We start from the raw sequence: 25,051 nt of genomic DNA, 5'->3' as shown, positions 1-25,051 counted from the left end.
GCCACTGGCCATCTGTGTATTTGGGAAGAGGGAGGAAATCAGAGCACCCAGAGAAAATCCATGTAGTCACTAGGAGAATGTGTAAACGCCACACAGGCAGGAATAAAATCTGGTTCTCTGACGCTGCGAAGTAATGACCCTACTAGCTATGTTACTGTGCCAAACATCATTTGCCAGGTCAGTGATTGAGCACGTTAATTGACCACTGCCTCCTTTGTGCAGATATAGGAAAACACATGATCCTGGCTGCTGTCCAGTGTCCTACTGCAAAGATATGTGTGGATATTACATGAAAATAATATTGAATTTGACTTTGATGTCACCTATGGTAAAATAGTTTAGAAAAACTTTCTGCCAAAATAGAAAAATGCAACCATCGGATACTGAGTAGGAGCCAGAAAGGAAAGAGGCAAAGGGACAATGGACAAGGAAAATGAAGGCAATGCTTCCAACTTCCTTCACCATTGCTGATAAAGACATGTGTATTGAGAACTTATTTTAATTGTAAATAGTTGAAATATGTTTGGTATTTTGTATTAAAGATTAATGTTGTATGTTTTCCACTTGGGTGATTTGAAAATTAACTCAGTTTTCAAATGCATGATTAATTGGTGGACTGATGCACTGTGTTACTAGTGGATGCACTGGAGTAGTGTTTGTTTCACTATCACACCCCACTTGTCTAGTGGGTTCCAGTTTCAGGGATGAACTGTACAGTCGTTTGGAGCCAATCACACCAACACATTTTGCTTTGAAATAATTTCTTCAGAGTGGACAACAAGGCATGCATGGATAATTTGACAGTTCCGTCAATAAGAAGGCTGGCACTAAAATCAATGGCTGCCTTTGAATCTGTGTAGAGGTACTTGGCTCCAAGAATCCTATTTTACTCTTAGAGGCTAAGAGCTGCACAGCACAGAAACGAGTCCTTCAGCACATTTTTCCATGCTGATTAAGTTGACATACTGGGCTAGATGCATTTGCCTGCATTTGGCCCATAGCCTTCTAAGCCCTTCTCTTCCGTATATCTGTCCAAATGTCTTAAAATGTGTAATTGCATCCGCTTCCATAACTTCCTCTGGCAGGTCATTCAAGATACAAGCTACCCTCAGTGAAAAAGTTAGTTTCAAAGTCCCTCTAAAATATCTCCCCTTTGATCTTAATCCTATGCCCTCTAGTTTTACTATCCACTACCCTGGATAGAGATTGTGAAGTTTTGCTTTATACGTGTTGCTCTTGATCTTATACACTCAGCCTCCTATGCTCTAAAGAAAAAAGTTCCAGTCCATCCAACCTCACCCTATGACTCAAACCAACAAGCCCAGGTAACATTCTGGTGAATCTCTTCTGCACTCTTTCCAATTATACCCTTACACACTGTACTCCAAATGTGGTCCCACCAACGACCTGTACAGCTGTATCATGATGTGCCAACTTTTGTACTCGATACCCTTCTCAATGAAGGGAAACGTGTACTTGGTCAGACCCTGGGGATTTATCCCCCTTAATGTGCTTTAAAACTGACAATACCTCCTATTTTGGTAATTTGTATATGATCTATTCCATCACAATTCCTATTCCTTGGCTTTACGATCTACTCATCAGTAAAAAAAAACCATACAGGTTTGTAGGTTAATTGGCTTGGTATAAAAATGTTAAATTATCCCTAGTGTGTATAGGATAGTGTTAGTGTGCGAGGACCGTTGGTTGGTACGGACTCGGTGGGCTGAAGGGCCTGTTTCCGTGCTGTATCTCTAAAACTAAAAACTAAAACTAAAAATGGATAAGACAATGCTGATCTTTAATTGTTTCCCGAGCCAGCCTTTTAATATATCTGTAGCGTCTAATGTGATTTTACGTTACATTTCCTGCCAGCTCCATTTCATGTGCTCTCTTTGCCTAAATGTAGATGCCACTCTTTTGGTCGAAGTTCACCATTCTTCTAAAGGCCTCCTACGTCCAATTAAAACAGTAAACCAAAGCTTGGCTTCCCTCAGGAAACTGAAGTTCTGTTTGCTAGCAAACTTCTGAAATTGCTACAAGAGTCAGTATTCAATCTCCAGGTTTTCATTAAATTGTTGGAATAGTAGGTCCTCTAGTGGTCAACAAGATGATAGTCATCAGTCATATCATGACTGAAGGTCAGTGGTGCATAATATACTTTCATGAAGGACCAGATTAACAATCTGAAACATTTAGGAGGGCGATTCATGTAAGTGCAGTAGTTTTGGTTGTTGTGAGCTGTGTTTGTAGTTTTCCTTCTGATCATGCTTGCATGGAATCCTGTGGTTCTTGTACTTTCTCAGCAGCTGTGCTTGCACTACTTTGTACTTTCCACTAGTGGGAGAGTTTTGGATAAGAAGACACGGTTCCAAGTTATGGGAGTAGGCGTTTAAAACGGAGGTGTGCAGCAATTTCTTCTGACAGTGTGGTGAATCTCTGCAACTCTCCACCCCAGAGGCTTGCAAAGGCTAGATCACTGGAGGTACTTGAAAAGGAGGTAGACAAATTTTTGAAAGATCTGGAATTTAAGGCTAGGGGGAAGCTAGTACAGAAGAGGTGATAAAGACTGGGCAGACATCCATGAGGTGGCACAGTGGCGCAAGGGGATGGTGGGGTACTACCATCGGACAGATCCAGTAACCTTGATTCAGTTTTGTCTTCTGGTGTCTGTTGGTAAGTTAATTAGCCACTGCAAATTATTCCAGGTGTGCATGTGAGTGGTAGAATCTGAGAGGAATTAACAAAAATGCAAGGAATATAAAGTAGGATTTTAATGGGGGTGCAATGGTTGGAGAGGACTCTTGGTAGGCTGAAAGGCTCATTTCCCTGGTTTCAAGAAACCCTCTTGGATGCAACTCTCAAATTCTGCCCCTTCTAAGTCTTTGGCACTGAGTTAGTCCCAGTCAATATTGGGTAAGGTAAAGTCACCCACAAAGACAACCCGATTGCTTTGGCATCTTTTGGTAATCTGTATACAAATCTGTTGCTCTATCTCCTGGAGTAGTATTTTAACTTTGAATAAACAATGCATATCTAGCTTCAATTGATCCAGTGATGCTGGTGCAAGAAATTCAAGAGTCATGAGTGGTTTATTGTCATATGTCCCAGATAGAACAATGAAATCATTCATCATTTATGTGGCAATTATTTATGTGGCCAGTTTCCACTGATTTGTTTGTTCTAATAAAAAAGCCAAAACTGCAGATACCAGAGATCTGTAACAAGACTGCAAGAAATAGTCGGCTTTCTTTGTGAAAGGTCATCAACCTGAAATGTTGACTCAATTTATCTACCGACAGATTTCCAGCATTTTCGGTTTTTATCATTGTGTCTAAGCTGGGGAAGAGAAGAATTGGCCAGTGTTATTTTTGACTGGTATTGACTCATTCTTGGAAAAACTGAAAGTGTGGCCGTTGGACTCTCCTCAGTTGAATAACCTTAAGATGCCTGGGAAAGGTGGTTGAAAATCGCTAAGAAGCATAGAAGCAGGAAAAGACACTGGCTAACTGAAATTTCATGTTAAAATCCTTTCTGTTTTCTAGAACACACATGCAGGATCTGCAGGAAGTCACTCAAGATCTACACTACGAAAATTTCCGTTCAGAGCGGCTGAAGCGTGTTGGCAGGTTGGTTAATGTTTTCTTCTCTGGGCCTTACTTGTATACTTTTGGGTTCTGCAGGAAAGCTATTACTAAATGCTCACTTTTAGATAATCTGGTGTGAATTTAAAATTGTTAATGTGTTAGCAATTTAAATTCAAAGATCGCAGTCTTTAAGGTTTATTAGGCTGCTTGAGAGGAAGTATGCTGAGTCATTGAAATCACAGCTTTTATCCTACATCTGTGTTGAATTAATTAATCTCAACTAGAACAATGGATTGTGCTGCACTGGCTTCTGCAGCTTTTGGCATAAGAAGTAACAAAAAATACTTGTTTCCTCGACTTGACCAATGTTTAAATTTCCTAACTGTGCTGGTTGCAAATGTTAAATATGACTTCTTGGGTGAGGCAGTGCAGAACAGCTGCCTCCTGTAGGAATTTCTTGCAACATGTCGTTCGTAAAAGACTGGCCAAAACTGTTTTGGGTATCTGAGGCGCAAAGGCATGAGTGGAAAAAATTAAGGACTCCTCCAAATGTTTTTTGTTTCTTAATGGCAAGAATCTGTATTTACGGGAGAACAAAAGTATTTTGGTTTCCACTTGCAAAAATCACAAAATATTCAGCCACCAGCTGAAAAGTAGTTTCAGGAAACTCAAATTTAATGGCATGTTGTTATTCTGTTGAAGGTAGCTGCAATACAAAGAGCAGGTAATGACACCTAGGCTGTACAAGGCCTTGTTCATATTTTGAATTCCCTGATATTATAAATGTATGGAATCTAATTGAAAGTGAAAGGACAAAATTAATCGACAGGATAGGGACAAGGAAATAATATTCTCTGTTGGTAGGTATGTGGGAGTGGGGATGGAGTACAGAATTTTCCTGTTATCCAAGAGCCTCCCATCAGGGTTTCAAGTCAACGGTGTGAAATGCCCAAAAGAATCACTGTATGCGTTGTGTCAACGTAACGTTTTGGTTGTGGTAGGGGATGGTGGTAAATTTAAGAGGCTATTGCGGAAGGCTCAGACGGTTCAATTAAATCTATAATTGAAGCAATGATTCATATAGTACATTTTGGATAATCTGTGGAACTGGCCCTCATAGCAATTGTATAATTATATAATTATAAGCAATTATATAATTTTCAATTGGGTATTTGCCACTTGTTCCGTGTGCCACAATTTTTAGGAAGTATGTTGTATGTTTTACAAAATATGTTGTCTTGCTCTTGAATGCAAATGCACATTGAAAATGCCTTTGTCATTGTAGGAAACCTGAAATTCACTTTCTATTTAGGTTGAGGATGTTACATTTGATTGAAGAGAGCCCAGAAGAAATGTGTTTGCAATCTGTAGCTGCACAAACAGCAGTTACTATTGTATATCAAAAGATTTTTCATTATATATTATGCGTAAGATACTTACACAAGAATGGTATGTGTACATGTACATGTGTAGTTTCTTTATCATGTTTTTAATGTACAGAAGTTGATTTCCGAGGATGTTGATTTACAAGGATGTTGCCAGGACTCGAGGGACTGAGCTATAGGGAGAGGTTGAGCACTCTGTGACACTATTCCTTGGAGCAAAGGAGGATGAGGGGTGATCTTATAGAGGTGTATAAAATCATGAGAGGAATCGATCGGGTAGATGCACAGAGTCTCTTGCCCATAGTAGAGGAATCGAGAACCAGAGGACATAGGTTTATGGTGAAGGGGAAAGATTTAATGGGAATCTGAGGAGTAACTTTTTCACACAGAGGGTGGTGGGTATATGGAACGAGCTGCCAGAGGAGGTGGTTGAGGCAGGGACAAATGCAACGTTTAAGAAACAATTAGACAGGTACATGGATAGGACGGAATTGGAGGGATATGGGGCAAACACTGGCAGGTGGGACTACTGTAGATGGGACATGTTGGTCAGTGTGGACAAGTTGGGCCGAAGGGCTTATTTCCACATACTTTGACTCTCTAAGTTTTAGGAATGAAATAAATTATTGATTACAATGTTTCAAGAATTTGCCGTATATATTAAATTGAAGTTTATAGATAATTAGGCTATATGTGACTTTGATTTGTTGTACATGTATGCAACTGTGAGTTCTTGTGCATTGCTGTTAAAATAAAATATTACATGAGATGTATATGTGAAATTAAAGCACAAAATGCTAAAATACAGACAGCTGGTTAGGCAGCATCTTTGGAGCAAGATACAGCAAGATTCAGCTCAATGACCTTGCATTAGAAATGTTCAGATCGAAGGTCCTCAGTTTGATGTATTCTCCATAATGATCCATGATCTGATTCTGAGCAATTTTCTGTTCTTAATGCATATTATCATTTGATTAATATTATTTGAACTGTATTGGGGTAGTAGCAGTTTTGCTTTTGAAAGATGAGCACTGGGGAAATGTACTCCATAAAGTGTTGTTGCTTAATAGTTCTCCATTAGTTGTGCGGAATCTAAAAATGTTGCTACACAGAAAAAAAAGCTGCTAAACACATTAATGTTTCTTCTCACATCCTCCAATTATTTAGACCTTTTCAAAAGATTTCTGGGCTTATTTTCACATTCCAATCACTCTACATTTTTTTGATCTCCCTTTAATTCTTCCTGTGATTGTTTCATGTTATGTCCTAAAGCCAACAGGTGCAAGTAACTTGTTTGTATTTCATAAAGTCCAGAGTTTTCATACATATATCAGTCTTCCAATTTATGACATAGTTGTCTTAGAAATGGTAAGTTTTCATGTTGACAAAAAATGATCTGATATGTTTGCTTATAGTTTTTTTAATTTGTCGTACTCCATTATGGTTCTGTCTGCATGTTCTGAAGTGGCTTACCTTGTTCAAAGTACTTGTGTATGGAAGTATAAGAAAATAACTGCAGATGCTGGTACAAATCGAAGGTATTTATTCACAAAATGCTGGAGTAACTCAGCAGGTTAGGCAGCATCTCAGGAGAGAAGGAATGAGTGACGTTTCGGGTCGAGACCCTTCTTCAGACTGAAGTATATCAAAGGACCAGGCAAAATCTTCTGTTGAATGTCACTCACCATAGTTTCCCACTCTAAACAGTTTTCTTTAAGCTATGGTTGTATCAATGTTGTTTAATTTACTTTGTCTTCACGTTAAAATACATCAGTTCTCCTTCTTTTCCAATTTTTGATTGTAAACATTTTCTATTAATACTGACAAAATTATTTTCTTGAACCACATAGTTGGATGTATAAATATGACTAATAGAATTAGCAATGTACTTATCTAGAATATGATGCCTGCAGAAATTTTTGCAGTGCAGATGATTGTGAGTAATTCATGTAAATGGGTTGTTACCTTACTCCAGAACTTTGAGCAAATCTCACAAAGTGGTGTTCCTTTGTTACAATATTGGAACATTAAGCCTTGGCGAATAATTGTGCAGTAAGACATTGAAGGGAAGAGCAGCTCACTGGGTGTATTGAGAGAGTACAAGCAAGAGTGAGGATATAACATCCACCCAAGGAGAGAATGTGTTGAGTCACCTTTTGGCATTACTGAATAAGGTATTGCGTAAGAAGCTCTTCAGTAGTCCTGCAGCTGTCAGTGTCTGCCCTGAACCACATTATTGTTCTACTTAGCAAGCTGAAATGTCAAAACATCCTTTGGGACAAATTGTAACACATAATTTATGACAATAAATTGCTTCAAATAGACGGAGACAAGTTGAAAAATGTTGAGATAGAAAAGTGTTTTGAATTGATTTCCAGGATGGTCATAATTACTTGGACTTGGTGTATAGAAGTCATTAATTATTGCACTTGATCTCTCATTCATATCATTTAAGTAAAATCCATCTCCTGTTGCAGTTATAAAAACTATTAACTATTTATTATTTCTGCACTCATTCAATTCACCATTTCTGCACAGCCACACCCTCAACTCCATTTTTCATGCCATGAAATTTGCTAAAATTATTTTCCTGGAGCCAAACTAAGCTAGAATGTAGCAATAATTCCTGCTGCTGTTATGTTGTGCAAATTGTCATCTTGACTCTCCTATTTCCCGCACTCTGTAAGCTAGTCAATCTTGTATCTATGTTAACTGCTTGACTCCTACACTACAAGCTTTTATTTTCTGCAATAATCTTTGATGCAGCATCTTATCAAACATTTTCTGAAAATCCAAGTACAATACATCCATGGGTCTCCTTTAAAAAACTCCACTGAATTGATCAAATGTGATTTCACTTTCATTAAACTGCCTACATTATCTGTTGGACATTCAACCCTCAATTTTTGACTGCTGAACTACATTGACTTACTATGAAGTAACACCTTAGTTTTGAACTTATTATTGTTTTCAAATTTTTCCTGCCTCTTCATCTCTATAATTCAGATGTTATTTATGAAGAGCACGGTGATATTTCACGTGGAAAACTTGAGTTTAATTTTGTTAACTATTATTGGTAGTATCATGGTATCTATTCTAGGCAATTTCACTTGGTTCTATTTAATTATTTGAATTTAAATTCCCCAGCTGCAGTTTTGAGATTCCTAGTTGTGTCTGCAGAGGTCAGTTTAGTTTAGTTTAGAGATGCAGCATGGAAATGGGCCCTTCGGCCCACCGCGTCTGAGCCAACCAACAATTTTAGTCCTGACCTTTGCATACTAGTCCCATAATTTTACCATGACACAAAGTATAATTGACTTTGCTGAAGATTTGCATGTTACTTAAGAGCTTGACTAAACTTTCCCAACCACTCAACTTTTCTGGTTTACTTTAGTTTAGGAGACAGCATGGAAACTGGCACTTTGGCCCGCCATGTCTGCACCAACCATTGATCAGCCATTCAATCTAGTTCAAAGTCATCCCATATTCCCGATCACTACACACCAGGAACAATTTATAGAGGCCAATTAACCTACAAACCCGTGTGTATTTAGGATGTGGGAGGAAACTGGAGCACCCTGAGGAAACTCACATGGCCTCAGCGAGACCGTGCAAACTGCGCACAGACAGCACTCGAGGTCAGGAACCGGAGTTGTCTTGTCACACACCTTGTGTGTGTTCATCTCTGCTCTCTACTCCTTTTGTCTCACACCTTGTGTGTTCATCTCTGGCCTTTGTCCAATCATCTGCATATCAAAAGTCTCCCTCACCTGATTTCACCTATGACCTGCCATGCTTTGACTTGCCTCTCCACTCTTCGAGCTTTCTTTACCCCACTCCTGCAATCAATCAGTTTCCCGACACGAAACATCACCAATCCATGTTCTCCAGGGATCCTGCCTGACCCGCTGAGTTACTCCAGCATTTTGTATCTGCCTGAGGTCAGGATTGAACCCGGGTTTCTGGTGCTGTGGGGCAGCATCTTGCAATGCTTTGTCGAGGCGATGCTTTGATAACTTGCATTGAAAAGCAGAGGGCAGCATGTTCCCTTTTTCACATTCAGGAAGCTGTATAATTGTAATCCATGTTCAATTTTTTGATTCAGAGGCTGATCGTGTTAACCCTTGGAGCGTTCTCACATGCCAGTTCTCTTGAAAGACCGGAAATTATTGAGTGCAGAACAATCACAGGATATCAAGTCTGAAGAAAAATCTCGACCCGAAACGTCGTCCATTCCTTCTCTCCAGAGATGCTGCCTGACCCGCTGAGTTACTCCAGCATTTTGTGATACCCTCGATTTGTACCAGCATCTGCAGTTATTTTCCTACACAGGATATCAATTAATTCAGAGACAGATTTTCAAATATGAGCCAGCAGTTACCCATAACTCTCTGCTTAGATGATCAACAGTCCTGTTTAGGCATGTGAGCTCACTGTAAAGTTCAGCATATCAGATGAGCCTAGTGCCTCTGCACTCTCCCTGACCTCCACCAGAGTGTGTTTCTGACTGCACTAGCCTGAGTTAGCATGACTGGAGGACAGGCCGATAGATAAGTTGTTTGGTCTCCCAGCTATCTGTGCTGGGGATTAGCTTCTGGAGATCAGTCAAATTTAATTCTCCACCCGTGTAATGTTTGCATCTACCCACTCAGTTCCCAAACAGCATTATTGAGATTTCCTCTTTCTTCAATAAATGTGGTTTGCTCCATGCTATTGTGGATGGAGCCCTCATCTTTGTCTCCTGATATTTCCAGATCTGTTCTTGCCTCCCCTTCCCCCTAGATGGAACAAGGATAGAGTTCCCCTGGTCCTCGCCTTTCACACTACCAGCCTCTGCATACCACGTCATTCTCCAACACTTCCGCCACCTTCATCCTGATCCCACCACCAGTCGCATCTTTCCATCCCACACCTTTCCGCGTTCCATGGAGACCACTCCTTCCGTAAATAATTAGTTCACTCAACCTGCCCCCTCTTGCTATGGAGAGATGACAGCTGTGCAATTTGAGAAGAGATTGGAGACTAGGCCCCTGTTATCTGCAGTTTAGGATGGGAGGAAATCTCTTTAAAAATTCGGAATAATCTTAACAGACTGGATGAAGGGAGAAGGATTCTCCTGGCAGAGGGTCTGAAACCAGGGGTCACAGTCTCAGAATGTGAGCAATCTACTTAGGATTGGGATGAGGAAAATATTCTTAATTCAGAGGCTGATAAACGTTTGGACTTCTATATACTAGAGAGCTTTGAAGGTTCGGTCATTATGTTAATTCAAAATGGAGATTGATTGATTTCTGGATCCTAAGGGAATAAAGGATATGATGAAAATGGCACCAAGGTAATGATGAGCCATGATTTTGATAAAGGTGCAGAGCTAGCCTGCTGCTGCTCTAATTTCTGATGTTCTTGTATGCTCTTATTAATTATATCTTCTGCTTGTTAAATCTAATATTACACTTAGCTTCTCCTAGTGCCATTATCATTAATTCTCTTTCTCCTTAAGAATTCATTAATTTTTTTTGTCACTCCACATCTTATCTGTTACACATTCTTTCATCGTTTGTCTCCATCTTGGTTGTGGAATGGTATATTTAAAAATACAAATCTAAACTAAGATGTATTGTATATTGACGCATAACAGGTAAAAATCATAAAAATAATCGATGGCAATGCATAAACCGTCACTAAAGTGAATTAAAATTTGGAGTTTACTATTGCTTGCTCTAAACCCTTTGGATATGGGTAATGAAAAAGTAAGGAGTGGTCCTCTTAGTCCCAGTGGAGATATTTGTGTTTAAGGTGGGGCCCAAGGATTGTGTAATAGCCAAGGTCCGATCATATTGTTGGAATGTACTTTAATTCACCATGCAGTGAAAGGCGGACTGAGCAGGAAACATGCACATTTAAAGAAGCAGTTGTAACAAAAGAGTTGTAATTGTAGAATATTTTAATTATTAGGAGGACTAGATTGAGGAAAATGTGGCAAAAAGCATTGTTGGTCATATTTTTGTTAATATTTTGTGCGCCTAATGTGGAAAGGTGATGTATGTAGAGTAGTCACAGGTATTTAAGCAAAACAATTTAAAGAACGAGTCAAGAGTGTTTTATTGTCATATGCACCAACAACAGAACAATGAAGTTCTTTCTTGCAGCAATATATTAAGCCTATAAACACAATATACAGATGCTCCTCGACTTACGATGGGGTTACGTTCCGATAAACCCATCGTAAATCGAAAATATCGTAAATCGGAAATGCATTTAATACACCTAACCTACTAAACATCAAAGCCACCTAACCTACCGAGCAACATAACCACCTAACCTACAACCTAACCTAGACACGATGGGATGCAAAAACCCAAACACAATACACTGTATCCAAAAAACGCTGGCAACACAGTACAGTGTAGAGTATCGATTGTTTACACTCGTGATCGCGTGGCTGACTGGAAGCCGCGGCTCGCTGCCGTTGCCCACCATCATGAGAGTATCATACCACATATCGCTAGCCCGGCAAAAGATCGAAATTCGAAGTACGGTTTCTACTGAATGTGTATCGCTTTTGCACCATCATAAAATCGAAATATCGTAAGTTGAAGCATCGTAAGTCAAGGAGCATCTGTACACAGTTTGTATATAATAAACAAAAAAAGACTAATTGACCCCAATGGAGATATTATGGGGGGGGGGCCACCGAGAACTGAGGGACCATTATGAACTGCATTGAACATTTTGTAACTCTATACCGGACTCCTTACTTACTTTGTGTAGAGTTGCAAAACAGAATATCACAGTGACATGTCACATGTGACAATAAAGGATCAATCAAATGTATCTCCATTATCTGATCAGATTCACTTTAATAAATAGAAAATGGAACGAAGAATGTCAAAAATTGATGATAGGCATAAATTAGCAGAGCAAAAATATAAAGCATACGTTATCTCCCAGCATGTTCATGGAGGATTGTTGAACCGAAATTCAGTTGCTGAGAGGTGGGATTGGCTACAATTCAGTACTTTCTATATGATTCAAATTGTCAATGCTCTCCAGAAAGGTTGCTGGCACAATATACATTGACAAATCATACGTGGAAAAAATCCTGGATGTAGAATTGGAGATAGTATTTATGTGCAGAGAATTTAACAATACAATACATTATAATTGGGTAACTAAGTTTGGTTTAAGATTAGCTTTGTGTGTCATTATGTTTTCATATGTCTCTGATCATACTGGCAAAGTGGGGGGTGGGGGGGAAGGGGGGGGGGGAAAGAGGTAGTTGCAGTCACACTTCTGTAAGCTTTATGTACAGGTAATTTCCAGGTGCTGAAATACTACACAATTTACATACCATCCTGTGGAGAAGGTTTGTATAGGAGTGTACGGTCTAGCTCTATTTGGATGGTGATGCCATTTGAGTTTTCCAAGTTAATATCATTATCTCTTTTTGCTCACAGGAATGTAGAAGATGAAACAGTTGACAAAGACAAGATGTTGCTGCAGAAGGAAGCTGAGGTGAGTGGATTAATTTCTACAGATAAATGTGCAGAAATCAAGAGAAGAAAGATAAACCATTACCTTTATTCTTAACAAAATATTGACTATTACATAGTTTTGTGTCTTCTGTCTGTGAATAATCAATTAAATAACATATCCAGCTCTTTGGAATTCATTGGTTCATTATTTACAGCTGCTTTGCTGGCTCTCTTTGTTCTCAATTACGTTTTATTTCTCTTCTACCAGGACATGCATTTTATTGAATTAAACCAGCTAAACATCAGTAGTCAAGTATGAAATGCTGAGGTGCTTTGTTAGGGGGTGGGAAAGGAGTTTGGGACGTAGCATTATTACACCAAGTACTTGACCTCCACTTGGTTAACTCTGTCTTAAACTGAATTATGCTATTTACATGGAATTTGGGACAAGTGTGGTTATGATGGGCCTGAAGGCTGTTTAACTATATCCATCATCAGTATACAGCGACTGGAAAAGCTGCTGCACCCAATAAGAATTATTTACATATGTGCTGGTTAAAAGCAATGGCAAATTTCTGCTTTGAATACATGCCATTTGATTTTTTTTTTAAACTTGGCTCATATCCAAGTTTCTTTATAAAGTTCAAATTGGAAAAGTCTGTCCGACTCCTTTTAGAAAACAGGTAGATTATTCTTCAGGCCAATCAATTCTTTTTATGTAAATCTGCTGTAGTATAAACTTTGCAGATTCAAAGAACATGGTTACTCTTTCAATTTTTCTGGATACGTTGCTTGCAACACATTATTTTTGTATTCATTGCTCGCCACACCACCAAAGTATTGTGTCCAATTTCAAAAGAGCGGTTTTCCCCTACGTCATATTCCCAGATAACAACCCTAATTTGAGACAAACTACAGATGTTAATGCAGAATTCATGATAGAATTTCAAAATTTTCAGTCACTTCTCACAAACACCATGAAAGGAATTCACGGGTAAACTATATAGGTAATAGTAGCTAAAACAAAACTGAGTTATTAATCGTCTAGCATAGATGGAGTGGGTTGACCTGGTCTACAATTTTGTGTATGAAAGAGAGAAGCTTAACCTAGATGTTGGCAAGGCCACATGCGAAGATTTTGTCAATGATGGAATGGTCAAGGGGAAAATTACAGATACGACTGAGCAAACATTTTCAGGGAGCAAATTATATGAAAGTTCTCTCTGATGATGATCATGATGGCCAGAAGAAAACTCAATCAAAGCTGAGGGATTTAGAGCAGAGGAAGTCAGATGTAAGAAGCATAACATTCATTTGCAAAAGAAAATACACAAGTACGAGAAAGGGACCAAGAATGTTCTTGCTCAGAATGGTGCAGAATTGTGCATCTGTCAGCAGACCATGTGGTGTCTGTAGTGATAAAGACAGACGCGGAGAAGCAGATCACATCAAAGAATATAGAGATTAAGAGTGATGCAAAAAATTGTTTGTGATTTTGACCAAAGCTGTAGTATTCATTGACATCCAACATACCACCATCATTGCCTCTCTTGACCTTTCCACTATCTCTATTCCGTCTGGGAGTAAAAACATGGAAATCAACCTAATTTAAATTATACTACTTTGAGGAGTACTTAAGTGAGAACTGGGGTTGGTAGTTTACAAATTAGTGAAATTGTCAGGGCAAACTTGAGAAACAAAATGGATGGTTAAATGGAGACACTGATGCTGATTTACAAAAAGTACAATGTTTTGGACTAATTTAGTGGGTCAAGCAGCATCTCTGGAGAACATGGAAAGTCAATGTTTTAGGTAGGGAATCTTCTTTCGGCTAATTGTAGATGTAGTGCCATGCGCACAGGAAAAGACTTGTAGGCCAATGATTGTCCATGCCGACCATTGAACATTTTATTACGCCACCTTCCCATCAACCTCTCCCAAATTTTACCATTTAACTTCCCACTAGGGACACTTTACATTGACCTCACAACCCGCATATCTTTTGGATATGGGAGAAAACCACCGTACCTGGAGGAAACCTGCTGGGTTACAAAGAGAACTTGCAAACTCAATAGAGACAGCATCAGAGTTGTTGATGCTGTCAGCCAGCGACTGAATGACAGTCTTTTGTGGTATAATATTCTGTGTTTTTATTTTAGAAATGCCTGCAGAATGTGTTTGCAGTGAAACTCCTGCATTTATCAAACACATCGGAAATTGCAGTCTAAAATCTGTTCTGAATATACAGCCTTTTGAACCCTGATTTTTTTTTTCATTCTTAACTCTGTCTTGTGACCTTGGTATACCAATCCACCTTTTATATTTGTGTCCAGTGCTGCTCTCCACATGCAGGCCTCTTTGCAACTACAAAAACGCCTCATTTTGAGACGAAACCCATCAATCGAAATCAACCTTATTATTGAAACCATTCTTTGGGATTTTTTAATAAGATAAGTGGTCCAAGAGCTGAGTTTCCCCAAGGATTCTAATTATTCCAACTGCAGTATCTTAAATGTAACTTGAACTCTAAAATTGCGAGCACTTCCTTACTTTGCTCATATATGAGACTCCCATCATTGATACTGTGCACTAAACCAGTACATGTTGTATATGGGCATCATATGGTTCGTAGCAGCAGTTAAACAAATTCATCATTTGTTTCCATGCTTCTGCTATAAAGCAGATGCTGCTCAGAAAAAAAATACCAAGCAGTAGACTTCCAACGAGCCACTCGAGTGTAAGATACCTTAGATAAACCATCCATTAACAAAACCTATTATATTCAAATTCTAATTAATTGAACCTGAAGGTGCAGCCAGCATTCAGGTGTACTCAAGCTGTTCAAGCAATGTTGGGTGGCAATCGTTTTCTCTGCCAGCATTGTTTGACAGGGCATTTCATCAAAGAAACCCAGAAGGCTAAAGAAAGCAAACTCATGTTTATTTATGTAAAATTCCTTGAAGCCACAAATGGTCATCTGATTTCCTCACGAACCACCCAGCAAGTGTTCTAGCGATAAAAGCAAATTTCACAACAGCTAGAAGGTGGAACGTGGAAACCCTTACAACATAAAGATGATTAGGCAAGAGTGCCTCAGTTTATCTTAAATTGAGTCATATTATGCTTAATAAAAAAAAAAGATTTCTACTCCAATCTATGACATTTTTTTAAGCCTGATTAAAAACAATGTAATCTTCTTATCGTGTCCACACATGCTAGATATTGTGTTTCTGCCAAAACTGAACACAACTCTTAGCAATATCATTGTTCTCTGCAAGGTCCTCAGCTTTGCATTCGTGCTCCAATAGAGGACATCTCAATAGATGCTCCATCGTTTGTGGTTCAGTGCCACATATGCAGTTGATGTCTTCAGTGTCCATATAACCCCACTTCTTGAGAGTTGCTTTACAAAGACCTGTATCAGCTCTCAGTCTGTTGAGGCATTTCCATTCAGCCCAGCTTGATTCCGCCCCAGGAGGAAGTTCTCCTTTGGCACTTACGTAATAAAATGAAAAATTGAAATGATTGATTCCCATAAGCAACAGATCTTTCAGTTGTAAAGCACTGTTTATGTTGTGTGTTCATTGAAATCTGGGTCCACAGAATATGTGATCATTAGAGTTTGTTCATTTAGGGGGTAATTGAACACCAAAAAATTCAAGACATGCTTGCCTTTGTATCTAGCATCATTCAAACTTCTCAAGGTGGGTGTAGTACGTGTAAAACCTTGTTTTATGGGCTGCCAAAGAATCTTCTGCATATCGGCAAACCAAGCAGTTTCGGGTACCATTTCGCTGAACACCAAGGCCTACTGGATATTCTGGTTGAGAACCATTTTAACTTCGCTTCCTGTTTCCATTGTGAGTTTTCCGTCCTGAGCCGCCTCCATTGCCAGAGTGAGGCCACAGGCAAATTGGAGGAACAGCACCTCATATTTTGCTTGAATAGCTTAACAACCCAGCGGTGTAAATGTTGAATTCTCTAATTTTAGGCTACTTTGACAACGCTCCCCTCCCCCCACCCCTTCCTTCCTCGTTGCCACCATTACCACAGTACACCAATTCACAATGATGTATCCCTCTTGGGATCAAACTATTCCCGGCTTACAATCAGCCATTGGGGGAACCTCCCTGCCTGAGGTCATCTGTTGCCGTCCCTGATTTGCCCTGGTTCTTGCTTCCAGATCTCCCCCCCTCCCCCCACCTGCAATCAATCAGAAGAAGAATCCCGACCTGAAAAGTCACCTATCTGTTTTCTCCAGAGATGCTACCTGAACCGCTGAGATACTCCAGCATTTTGTGTCTATCTTTCTGCGAGAGAATCATCGTGGTCACCAATTGTAGCAAATTGTGAATAGATACTTTAACATGTTAACAGCATTGTTCCATGCAGCATCCAGCATCAGGATATTTAAACTCGAAAGTTCAACAGATCCCTACAGTGCACTTCGATTTGGTGCATTAATTTTCAAACTCTTCTCCACATAAGATGACAATTTATTTAATTTTTTCGTGTTTTTTTTGTCATGTAGAATAGCTCAGTATGGTAAGGAGACAGTTAACTACAGCAAGGCACACATTGAAATGCACCTATTGAAAGGCAGTCTCCTGCTCCTTGAAGACATAAGCTGTTTGGCCATTTGCAATTAGGTTAATATGAGTATTCCTTAGAGCCCCACAGACACGCACACAGACTCACACACACATACACATGACACGCAATTGCCTTGCAGCTAACGTCTAACTATCACGTGGCAACTGGCCAAGTTATGCAAGCAGCAAGTAAATCTCAGGGCAGGAAGCACAGTAATTAGATTAAAACAGATTCATGCACAAAACAATACACTAATTCCAGCCACAACAATCTGGCTGAATAACAGTGAGGAACTCAACAGAGTGGAGACCTTTCTTCCTTGTTTGGCAGAACTGATTAACTGAATTATCACAATATTCCAATTAAATGCCATCTGCCTAATCTATTTGCAATTCTCAGAAATAGTCACATAAGAAATTCATGAAAAGGAACTGGCCATTCATTTTGCTAATCTTGTGTTACTTAGGCCTGCCAGCTTCAGCCACCAAAAATATAATGACTAATGAAAATTAACCTGTAAAAACAGACGCTGTTCAGGGGAATTGCAGTGCAAAATTCACACCCACCCTTCCCGAGCAACATCACAAGCTAATGTAAAGCGCATCCATGCATAATCTATCTGGAATGGGGTGATATTCTCTGGATAAGTTTACCTGAAGATAATGCAGAATGTCGATTCATGATTTTTACTCTTTCCAGATTAAATTTTCAACAAACGAGCACTGGTTAAAATTTTCACTGATGAACTTTCAATTTTTAATGAAATAGTGCTTTGTACTTGAGATAACTGACCAACTTTGGTTCTTCACTGTTCAAAGCTATTAAGCTAAACCCATATTTGGATTGTATGAATAAATATTTAAGTTAAGTACTTGCCCATGGTGAAACCTTACTAGTTTTATAAATACTTTTGAAAAGGAAAATAACTTGCCTTGAGATTCTGTAAAATGGCCACCATTTTCAATGGTTCTTTATCACATTTGCCAAGTTACAGTGAAATTCTTTTTTTTTTGCATGCAGTTTAGCAAGATTATTGCCAGAGATAAGTACAATCCCCAGTTAAGTACAGAATGTATAGAAACAGCCCACTGAATCCATATGCAAGAATCATAAATAAGGTTTCAAAGTCCCAGCTGCAGCTGGCCATACAGGTCTGATGCAGCCACCGCCTCCATCCGTATTGTCCAGTGAACCATCGTCCTTCTCCTCGCACCTTCAGCCTTCATGCCCTGGGTGCACCTCCTGCAGCCGACCTTGAGGGCTCGGAAGGTAAGACCCCTGTGGTAGGAACGAACCGCAGATGCTGGTTTAAACCGAAGATGGACACAAAATGATGGAGTAACTCAGCGGAACAGGCAGCATCTCGGGAAAGATTGAAAGGGTGATGTTTGGGGTCGAGACCCTTCTTATTGCCGGCCCTTTGGTCTAGCGTCCGCTGCCATTGCCTACTCCCTTCACCTTCCTCTCTGGTTCCCAGTCCTCGGGGACAAGCAAGGTCGGGTTCGGCGGCTTCCCACTCCAGGCAGGATTCCCGGTTCCACGGCCAGCATTTCTGAGGCTGCAGTGAACAAATGTAACTTAGTTTTTTCACTGTTAATTTAACATCACAGTGTTGGAGAAAGGTTTAGTCCCCCCCCCTCCTCTCCCCCCCCTCTCTCCCCCCCTCTCTCCCCCTCCCTCTCTCCCCCCCCCTCTCTCCCCCCCCTCTCTCCCCCCACTCTCTCCCCCCACACTCTCTCCCCCCCTCTCTCTCCCCCCCCCTCTCTCCCCCCCCCCCCTCTCTCTCTCCCCCCTAAACCCTTTACATTCCATTGTGCAAACTATTTATGTGGATTGTTTGCTCTTTGGACTGATTTTACGCAGAAAGCTTTCAAATGTGTAATGGTTAGCACTGACTTTCTTTGGTTGCATGCACGTTTGTGAATGCACCCAGCAGTCCACATGCATTTGTCCACCCAAGTACTTGGAAATGACAGCACCCCCTATTTGGGATATATTGTTTTACTTTGTAGAAAGTCTAGATTTTTATAAATGTTTCCATTGACAGAGCTGCTTTGTGAGGCTCAATGTGCCACACTGTTTCCTTTAACAAGTAATGGACCAGATGTAAAAGGGATGTGAAGTAAGGAATTCCCTTTGAGATTATTACCTCTGTAGGAAATTATTTGAGGCCAGTTTCAACATTAAAATGTAAGTTGTTATATGTAAGGAAGACTTGCATTATTTGTTCAGTGTTTCTCCACTACCTTTTTACAGCCAAAGCCGGTTTGTACAATGTAAGTTGTTATAAGTAGCAATTAAATAAGTGTGCAAATATTTTTAACTTTATTTTGGGAGAAGATCAATATTGCAGGATTCTGGGGGGAACTTGCTCTATCTTCGGATAGTTTGTAATATGGAATTTTTACATGTACTGAAAGGACAAATGGGTTATAATCTTGCTTGAATCATAGCTCCTCTGTTGCGGCAATTCCTCAGTACTCCATTAGAATGTCAGCCTAGATATCAGGACTTGTACAGTGCATTCAGAAAGTATTCAGACCCCTTCACTTTTCCCACATTTTGTTACGATACAGCCTTATTTTAAAATTCATTTTTTTATCATCAATCTACACACAATACCCCATAATAAAAAAGCAAAATCAGGTGTTTAGAAATTTTTGCAAAGTAATTAAAAAGAAATAACTGAAATATCACATTTACATAAGTATTCAGACCCTTTACTCAGTACTTTAAGGCACCTTTGGCAGCGATTACAGCCTCAAGTCTTCTTGGGTATAACGCTACAAGCGTGGCACACATGTATTTGGGTAATTTCTGCCATTCTTCTCTGCAGATCCTCTCAAGCTCTGTCAGGTTGGACGGGGAGCGTCTATGCACAGCTATTTTCAGGTCCCTCCAGAGATGTTTGATTGGGTTCAAGTCTAGGCTCTGGCTGGGCCACTCAAGGACATTCATAGACTTATCACAAAGCCACTCCTGCGTTGTCTTGGCTGTGTGCTTAGGGTCGTTGTCCTGTTGGAAGGTGAATCTTCGCCCCTGTCTGAGGTCCTGAACGATCTGGAGCAGGTTTTCATCAAGGATATCTCTGTATTTTGCTCTGTTCATCTTTCCCTTGATCCTGACTAGTCTCTCAGTTTCTGCCTCTGAAAAACACCCCCACAGCATGATGCTGCCACAACCATGCTTCACCGGAGGTAAGGTATTGGCCAGGTGATGAGTGGTGCCGCTTGGCATTCAGGCCAAAGCGTTCAATCTTGGTTTAATCAGACCAGAGAATCTTGTTTCTCATCGTCTGAGAGTTCTTTAGATACCTTTTGGCAAACTCCAAGCGGGCTGTCATTGTGCCTTTTACTGAGGCTTCCGTCTGGTCCCTACCATAAAGGCCTGATTGGTGGAGTACTGCAGATACAGTTGTCCTTCTGGAAGGTTCACCCATCTTCGCAGAGGAACTTTGGAGCTCTGTCAGAGTGACCAAGGCCCTTCTCCCCCGATTGCTCAATTTGGCCGGGCGGCCAGCTCTACGAAGAGTCGTGGTCGTTCCAAAGTTTTTCCATTTGCAAATGATGGAGGTCACTATGCTCTTCGGGACCTGCAATGCTGCAGAAATTGTTTTATACCCTTCCCCAGATCTGTGTCTCGACACAATCCTGTCTTGGAGGTCTACGGACAATTCCTTCGTCTTCATGACTTGGTTTTTGCTCTGACGTGCACTGTCAACTGTGGGACCTTGTATAGACAGGTGTGTGCTTTTCCAAATCATGTCGAATCAATTTAATTTACCACTGGTGGACTCCAATCAGGTTGTAGAAACATCTCAAGGATAATAAATGGAAATAGGATAAACCTAAGCTCAAATTTGAGTGTCATAGCAAAGGGTCTGATTACTTATGTATATGTGATATTTCAGTTATTTCTTTTTAATTACTTTGCAAAAAAATTTAAACACCTGTTTTCACTTCTTCATTCTGGGATTGATGATTTAAAAAATGAATTTAATCCATTTTAAAATAAGGCTGTAACGTAACAAAATGTGGAAAAAGTGAAGGGGTCTGAATACTTTCTAAATGCACTGTATACTCAACCGAGTGACTTAGACAGAAGCTTTGTAAACCATCCTCACATTGAGGATCAATGTAAAAGTTCAGTTGTTGGAGATCTTTTTAAAAAGAAGTAAAAACAGGGAAATGCATTGCAGATCAGTCATTGAACAAGGAAGGCAAGTGAAGAATTTATATCCAAATTGTTATCTTTGTTTCACTTATTAACTGTCAAGTTCATAAGTGATAGGAATGGAATTGGGACATTCAGCCCATCTCCTACCCTGCTATTCAATCATGGCTGACCTATCTCTCCCTCTCAATGCCATTTTCCTGCCTTCTCCCCATAACACCTGACACCCGTACTAAACAAGAATTTATCTCTGCCTTAAAAATATCTATTGACCTGGCCTCCACAGCCTTCTGAGGCAATGAATTCCACAGATTCACCACCCTCTGACTAAAGAAATTTGCTCCTCATTTCCTTCCCAAAGGAAAGTCCTTTTATTCTGAGACTATGACCTCTGGTCCTAGATTACCCCACTAGTGGAAACATACTCTCCATATCCACTCTATCCAGTACTGGTGTTATTTGTATTTAAAGTAGAACAAGAAAAATATGCATACATAATGTAATGAGTGAAGAGTCGAGTGTGTTTATTAATGTATAAAGAGCTAATGGTGTTTAGGAATTGAGTTAAATGTTTTTTATTGATTCTTCTCTACTCCTTAGACAAACCATTGATTATTAGTACGGCTTTAGCTGTGACTAGTTGCGGGTATGGCAATGGTTTGGTGTTCTTATTGGCCTCTCCTGCTGATCTAAGGCCATTCAAAATAATTGCACTACTTCATGTAAGAAGAGTGACATTTTTAATGCTTTTTTGGATAAGTTTATATAATGCATTACAGCATGAAAATTGATGTGGCACCTGAGTGCTCTAAAATATTGAAGTGCAGAACATGAAATGAATGGTTTAATTATTCACTAGATCAAACCCAGACATTTGCCTAATGCCTCATGTGCACATGTTCTCCTTATGAAACCAGGTTTGTTTTTAGTGAAGGGGTCCTATTGGCTTTGATGTGGCTTTCTTGCAAACACATTGAATTTCACCTGTTTAAAACATTACCAGTTGATGAAAACCTTTCGATTCATGCATTTGAAGTGAAGCCAAAAAGCTGGAAATGTTTGCAGAAAATAGCAATTTTTGAGGACTGGTGTATTTATGCTCGGTTGCCCACAACCATTTGAACACTGTTGCTCATGAGAGGTCCTTTGTGTTGTTTGTAATTTAGTAATTGGATGGGTAGTTGCTGGAGGTCATCAAATGTATTATCTTTCCGTTTTGTGTTTCATGCCAGCTTTGTCTTTGGAACTGTAAAACCATAACCTGATCAGCACTTAGCAAGCTATCAGGACAGGGTACATAAGAACTGGAAGCAGTGAAGTGATAGACACAAAATGTTGGAGTAACTCAGCGGCCTAAGCAGCATCTCGGGGGAGAAGGAACAGATGACGTTTTGGGTTGAGACCCTTCTTCAGACCCGTCTCGACCTACACAGCAGTGAGACGATGCTTTGTTAATGACGGCCAGACTGCTTCCCCACCACCTTATTTAGCAAAGTGTGTTTTCTCTGTCACATGCCTTTCCAGTGCCCAAGCAGAACTGATTTCATAATTTGAACATATGCTGAATATACATGTTCATTGCTAAAACCTATCCATGTATCATTCATTATCTGCAGCAGTGACCTCTTCAATGCTTTTCATACAGCAGTGCCCACCACTTCTCATGCTTCAGCTCATGAAGAATCCCCTTCCTCTTCAAATCTTCTTATGCCTTCCTAGTCTTGTCAGTTAACTTTGCTTCTGATTTCATTTCTTTAATTCTCTTCTGCACTTTCTGCAGCCGATTTGAAGTCATCTCCAGCCATAAATCCTAACCCGTTATTTTCACTTAATGTTGCAACTATTACTTTTTCAATAATCCCCTGTTCCTTTTGTTGAATTACCTCATTCTGAATGGATTCCATTGTTGCAAATTGTTCACATTCTTGTTGACTGATATGAAATTGAGTGCACAGGTAGTCATCAGGGAAAACTCTGTTGTTGACCTGTCTGGAATGCTGATGTGTTGTAATGAAATGAGCTAAACATGCTGAACAGTTGCCCTATACCTTTACAGTGCTGGGAATTTCTAGGAAAGGCTCTCATTTATTTTTAGAAGTGTCTATTAGAATGAGGTTCCTGTACTAAGAGCAGCAGAAATGGATGAATCAGACTTCCAGAAGACATTCGACAAGGTCCCACATAAGAGATTAGTATGCAAACTTAAAGCACACGGTATTGTGGGTTCAGTATTGATGTGGATAGAGAACTGGCTGGCAGACAGGAAGCAAAGAGTAGGAATAAACGGGTCCTTTTCAGAATGGCAGGCAGTGACTAGTGGGGTACCGCAAGGCTCAGTGCTGGGACCCCAGCTATTTACAATATATATTAATGATTTGGACGAGGAAATTGAATGCAACATCTCCAAGTTTGCGGATGACACGAAGCTGGGGGGCAGTGTTAGCTGTGAGGAGGATGCTAGGAGGTTGCAACGTGACTTGGATAGGTTAGGTGAGTGGGCAAATGCATGGCAGATGCAGTGTAATGTGGATAAATGTGAGGTTATCCACTTTGGTGGCAAGAACAGGAAAGCAGTCTATTATCTGAATGGTGGCCGATTAGGAGAAGGGGAGATGCAACGAGACCTGGTTTTTTTTCACACAGAGAGTGGTGAATCTGTGGAATTCTCTGCCACAGAAGGTAGTTGAGGCCAGTTCATTGGCTATATTTAAGAGGGGGTTAGATGTGGCCCTTGTGGCTAAAGGGATCAGGGGGTATGAGAGAAGGCAAGTACGGGATACTGAGTTGGATGATCAGCCATGATCATATTGAATGGCCAAATGGCCTACTCCTGCACCTATTTTCTGTGTTTCTATGTTTCTACAACACGGTTGCCATTGGTGCTCTTCCATATTGTAGCAAGCAGAAGTAAAATCAGGCATTTATTGCGTCAAGGCCGTTAGAATTGTATGTATATGTCAGTGGTAGTGGCACAGTCATTAAATTACCATAATCTAGAAGTCTTGACCAATGTTCCAGAGTTAACGGAATTAGAAAGGATGACCACAAAATTACTGGATTGATGCATCAACAAGGTACATGTATTGCTTCAATAGCAGTGATGAGTTTGACACAATTCCCCTCCCATACTCATGATGAAAACTTGCTTCTGGCACTGTAAAACCGATGCGTTTAAAACAATTCAATCCTGAACAAAGGCTGCGAACCTGTTCCACATAAAAACTGACATAGCTTTTGTATTATGTCCATGGTTCAAATAATATTGTGGACTATTTATCTTGTTGAAGAATAGCACGAAACAGGTGTTTAGAAATTTTTGCAAAGTAATTAAAAGAAATAACTGAAATATCACATTTACATAAGTATTCAGACCCTTTGCTATGACACTCAAAATTGAGCTTGTGTTCATCCTGTTTCCACTGATTATCCTTGAGATGTTTCTACAACTTGATTGGAGTCCACCAGTGGTAAATTAAATTGGACATGATTTGGAAGGGCACACACCCGTCTATATAAGGTCCCACAGTTGACAGTGCATGTCAGAGCAAAAACCAAGCCATGAAGACGAAGGAATTGTCCGTAGACCTCCGAGACAGGATTGTGTCCAGACACAGATCTGGGGAAGGGTATAAAACAATTTCTGCAGCATTGCAGGTCCTGAAGAGCACAGTGGCCTCTGTCATTCTTAAATGGAAGAACTTTGGAACCACCAGGACTCTTCATAGAGCTGGCCGCCCGGCCAAACTGAGCAATTAGGAGAAGGGCCTTGGTCAGGGAGGTGACCAAGAACCCGATGGTCACTCTGACTGAGCTCCAGAGTTCTTCTGTGAAGATGGGA

General features: G+C 40.1%; 1 protein-coding gene across 1 annotated transcript in view; it reads left to right on the top strand.

Annotated features, from left to right (window-relative positions):
- LOC144605695 (septin-2) overlaps window positions 1-25,051 on the top strand; it is a 111,945-nt gene that overhangs the window by 73,138 nt on the left and 13,756 nt on the right. The window contains exons 10-11 of the mRNA XM_078421192.1: window positions 3,546-3,629; window positions 12,430-12,487. Coding sequence (XP_078277318.1) covers window positions 3,546-3,629; window positions 12,430-12,487 — 142 coding nt within the window. The remainder of the gene's footprint in view (window positions 1-3,545; window positions 3,630-12,429; window positions 12,488-25,051) is intronic.

The sequence above is a fragment of the Rhinoraja longicauda genome, chromosome 25 (genome assembly GCF_053455715.1).
Source record: "Rhinoraja longicauda isolate Sanriku21f chromosome 25, sRhiLon1.1, whole genome shotgun sequence".
NCBI classification, from domain to species: domain Eukaryota; kingdom Metazoa; phylum Chordata; class Chondrichthyes; order Rajiformes; family Arhynchobatidae; genus Rhinoraja; species Rhinoraja longicauda.
Note: the sequence above shows the minus strand (reverse complement) of the source record. Positions and strands in the feature narration are given on the sequence as shown.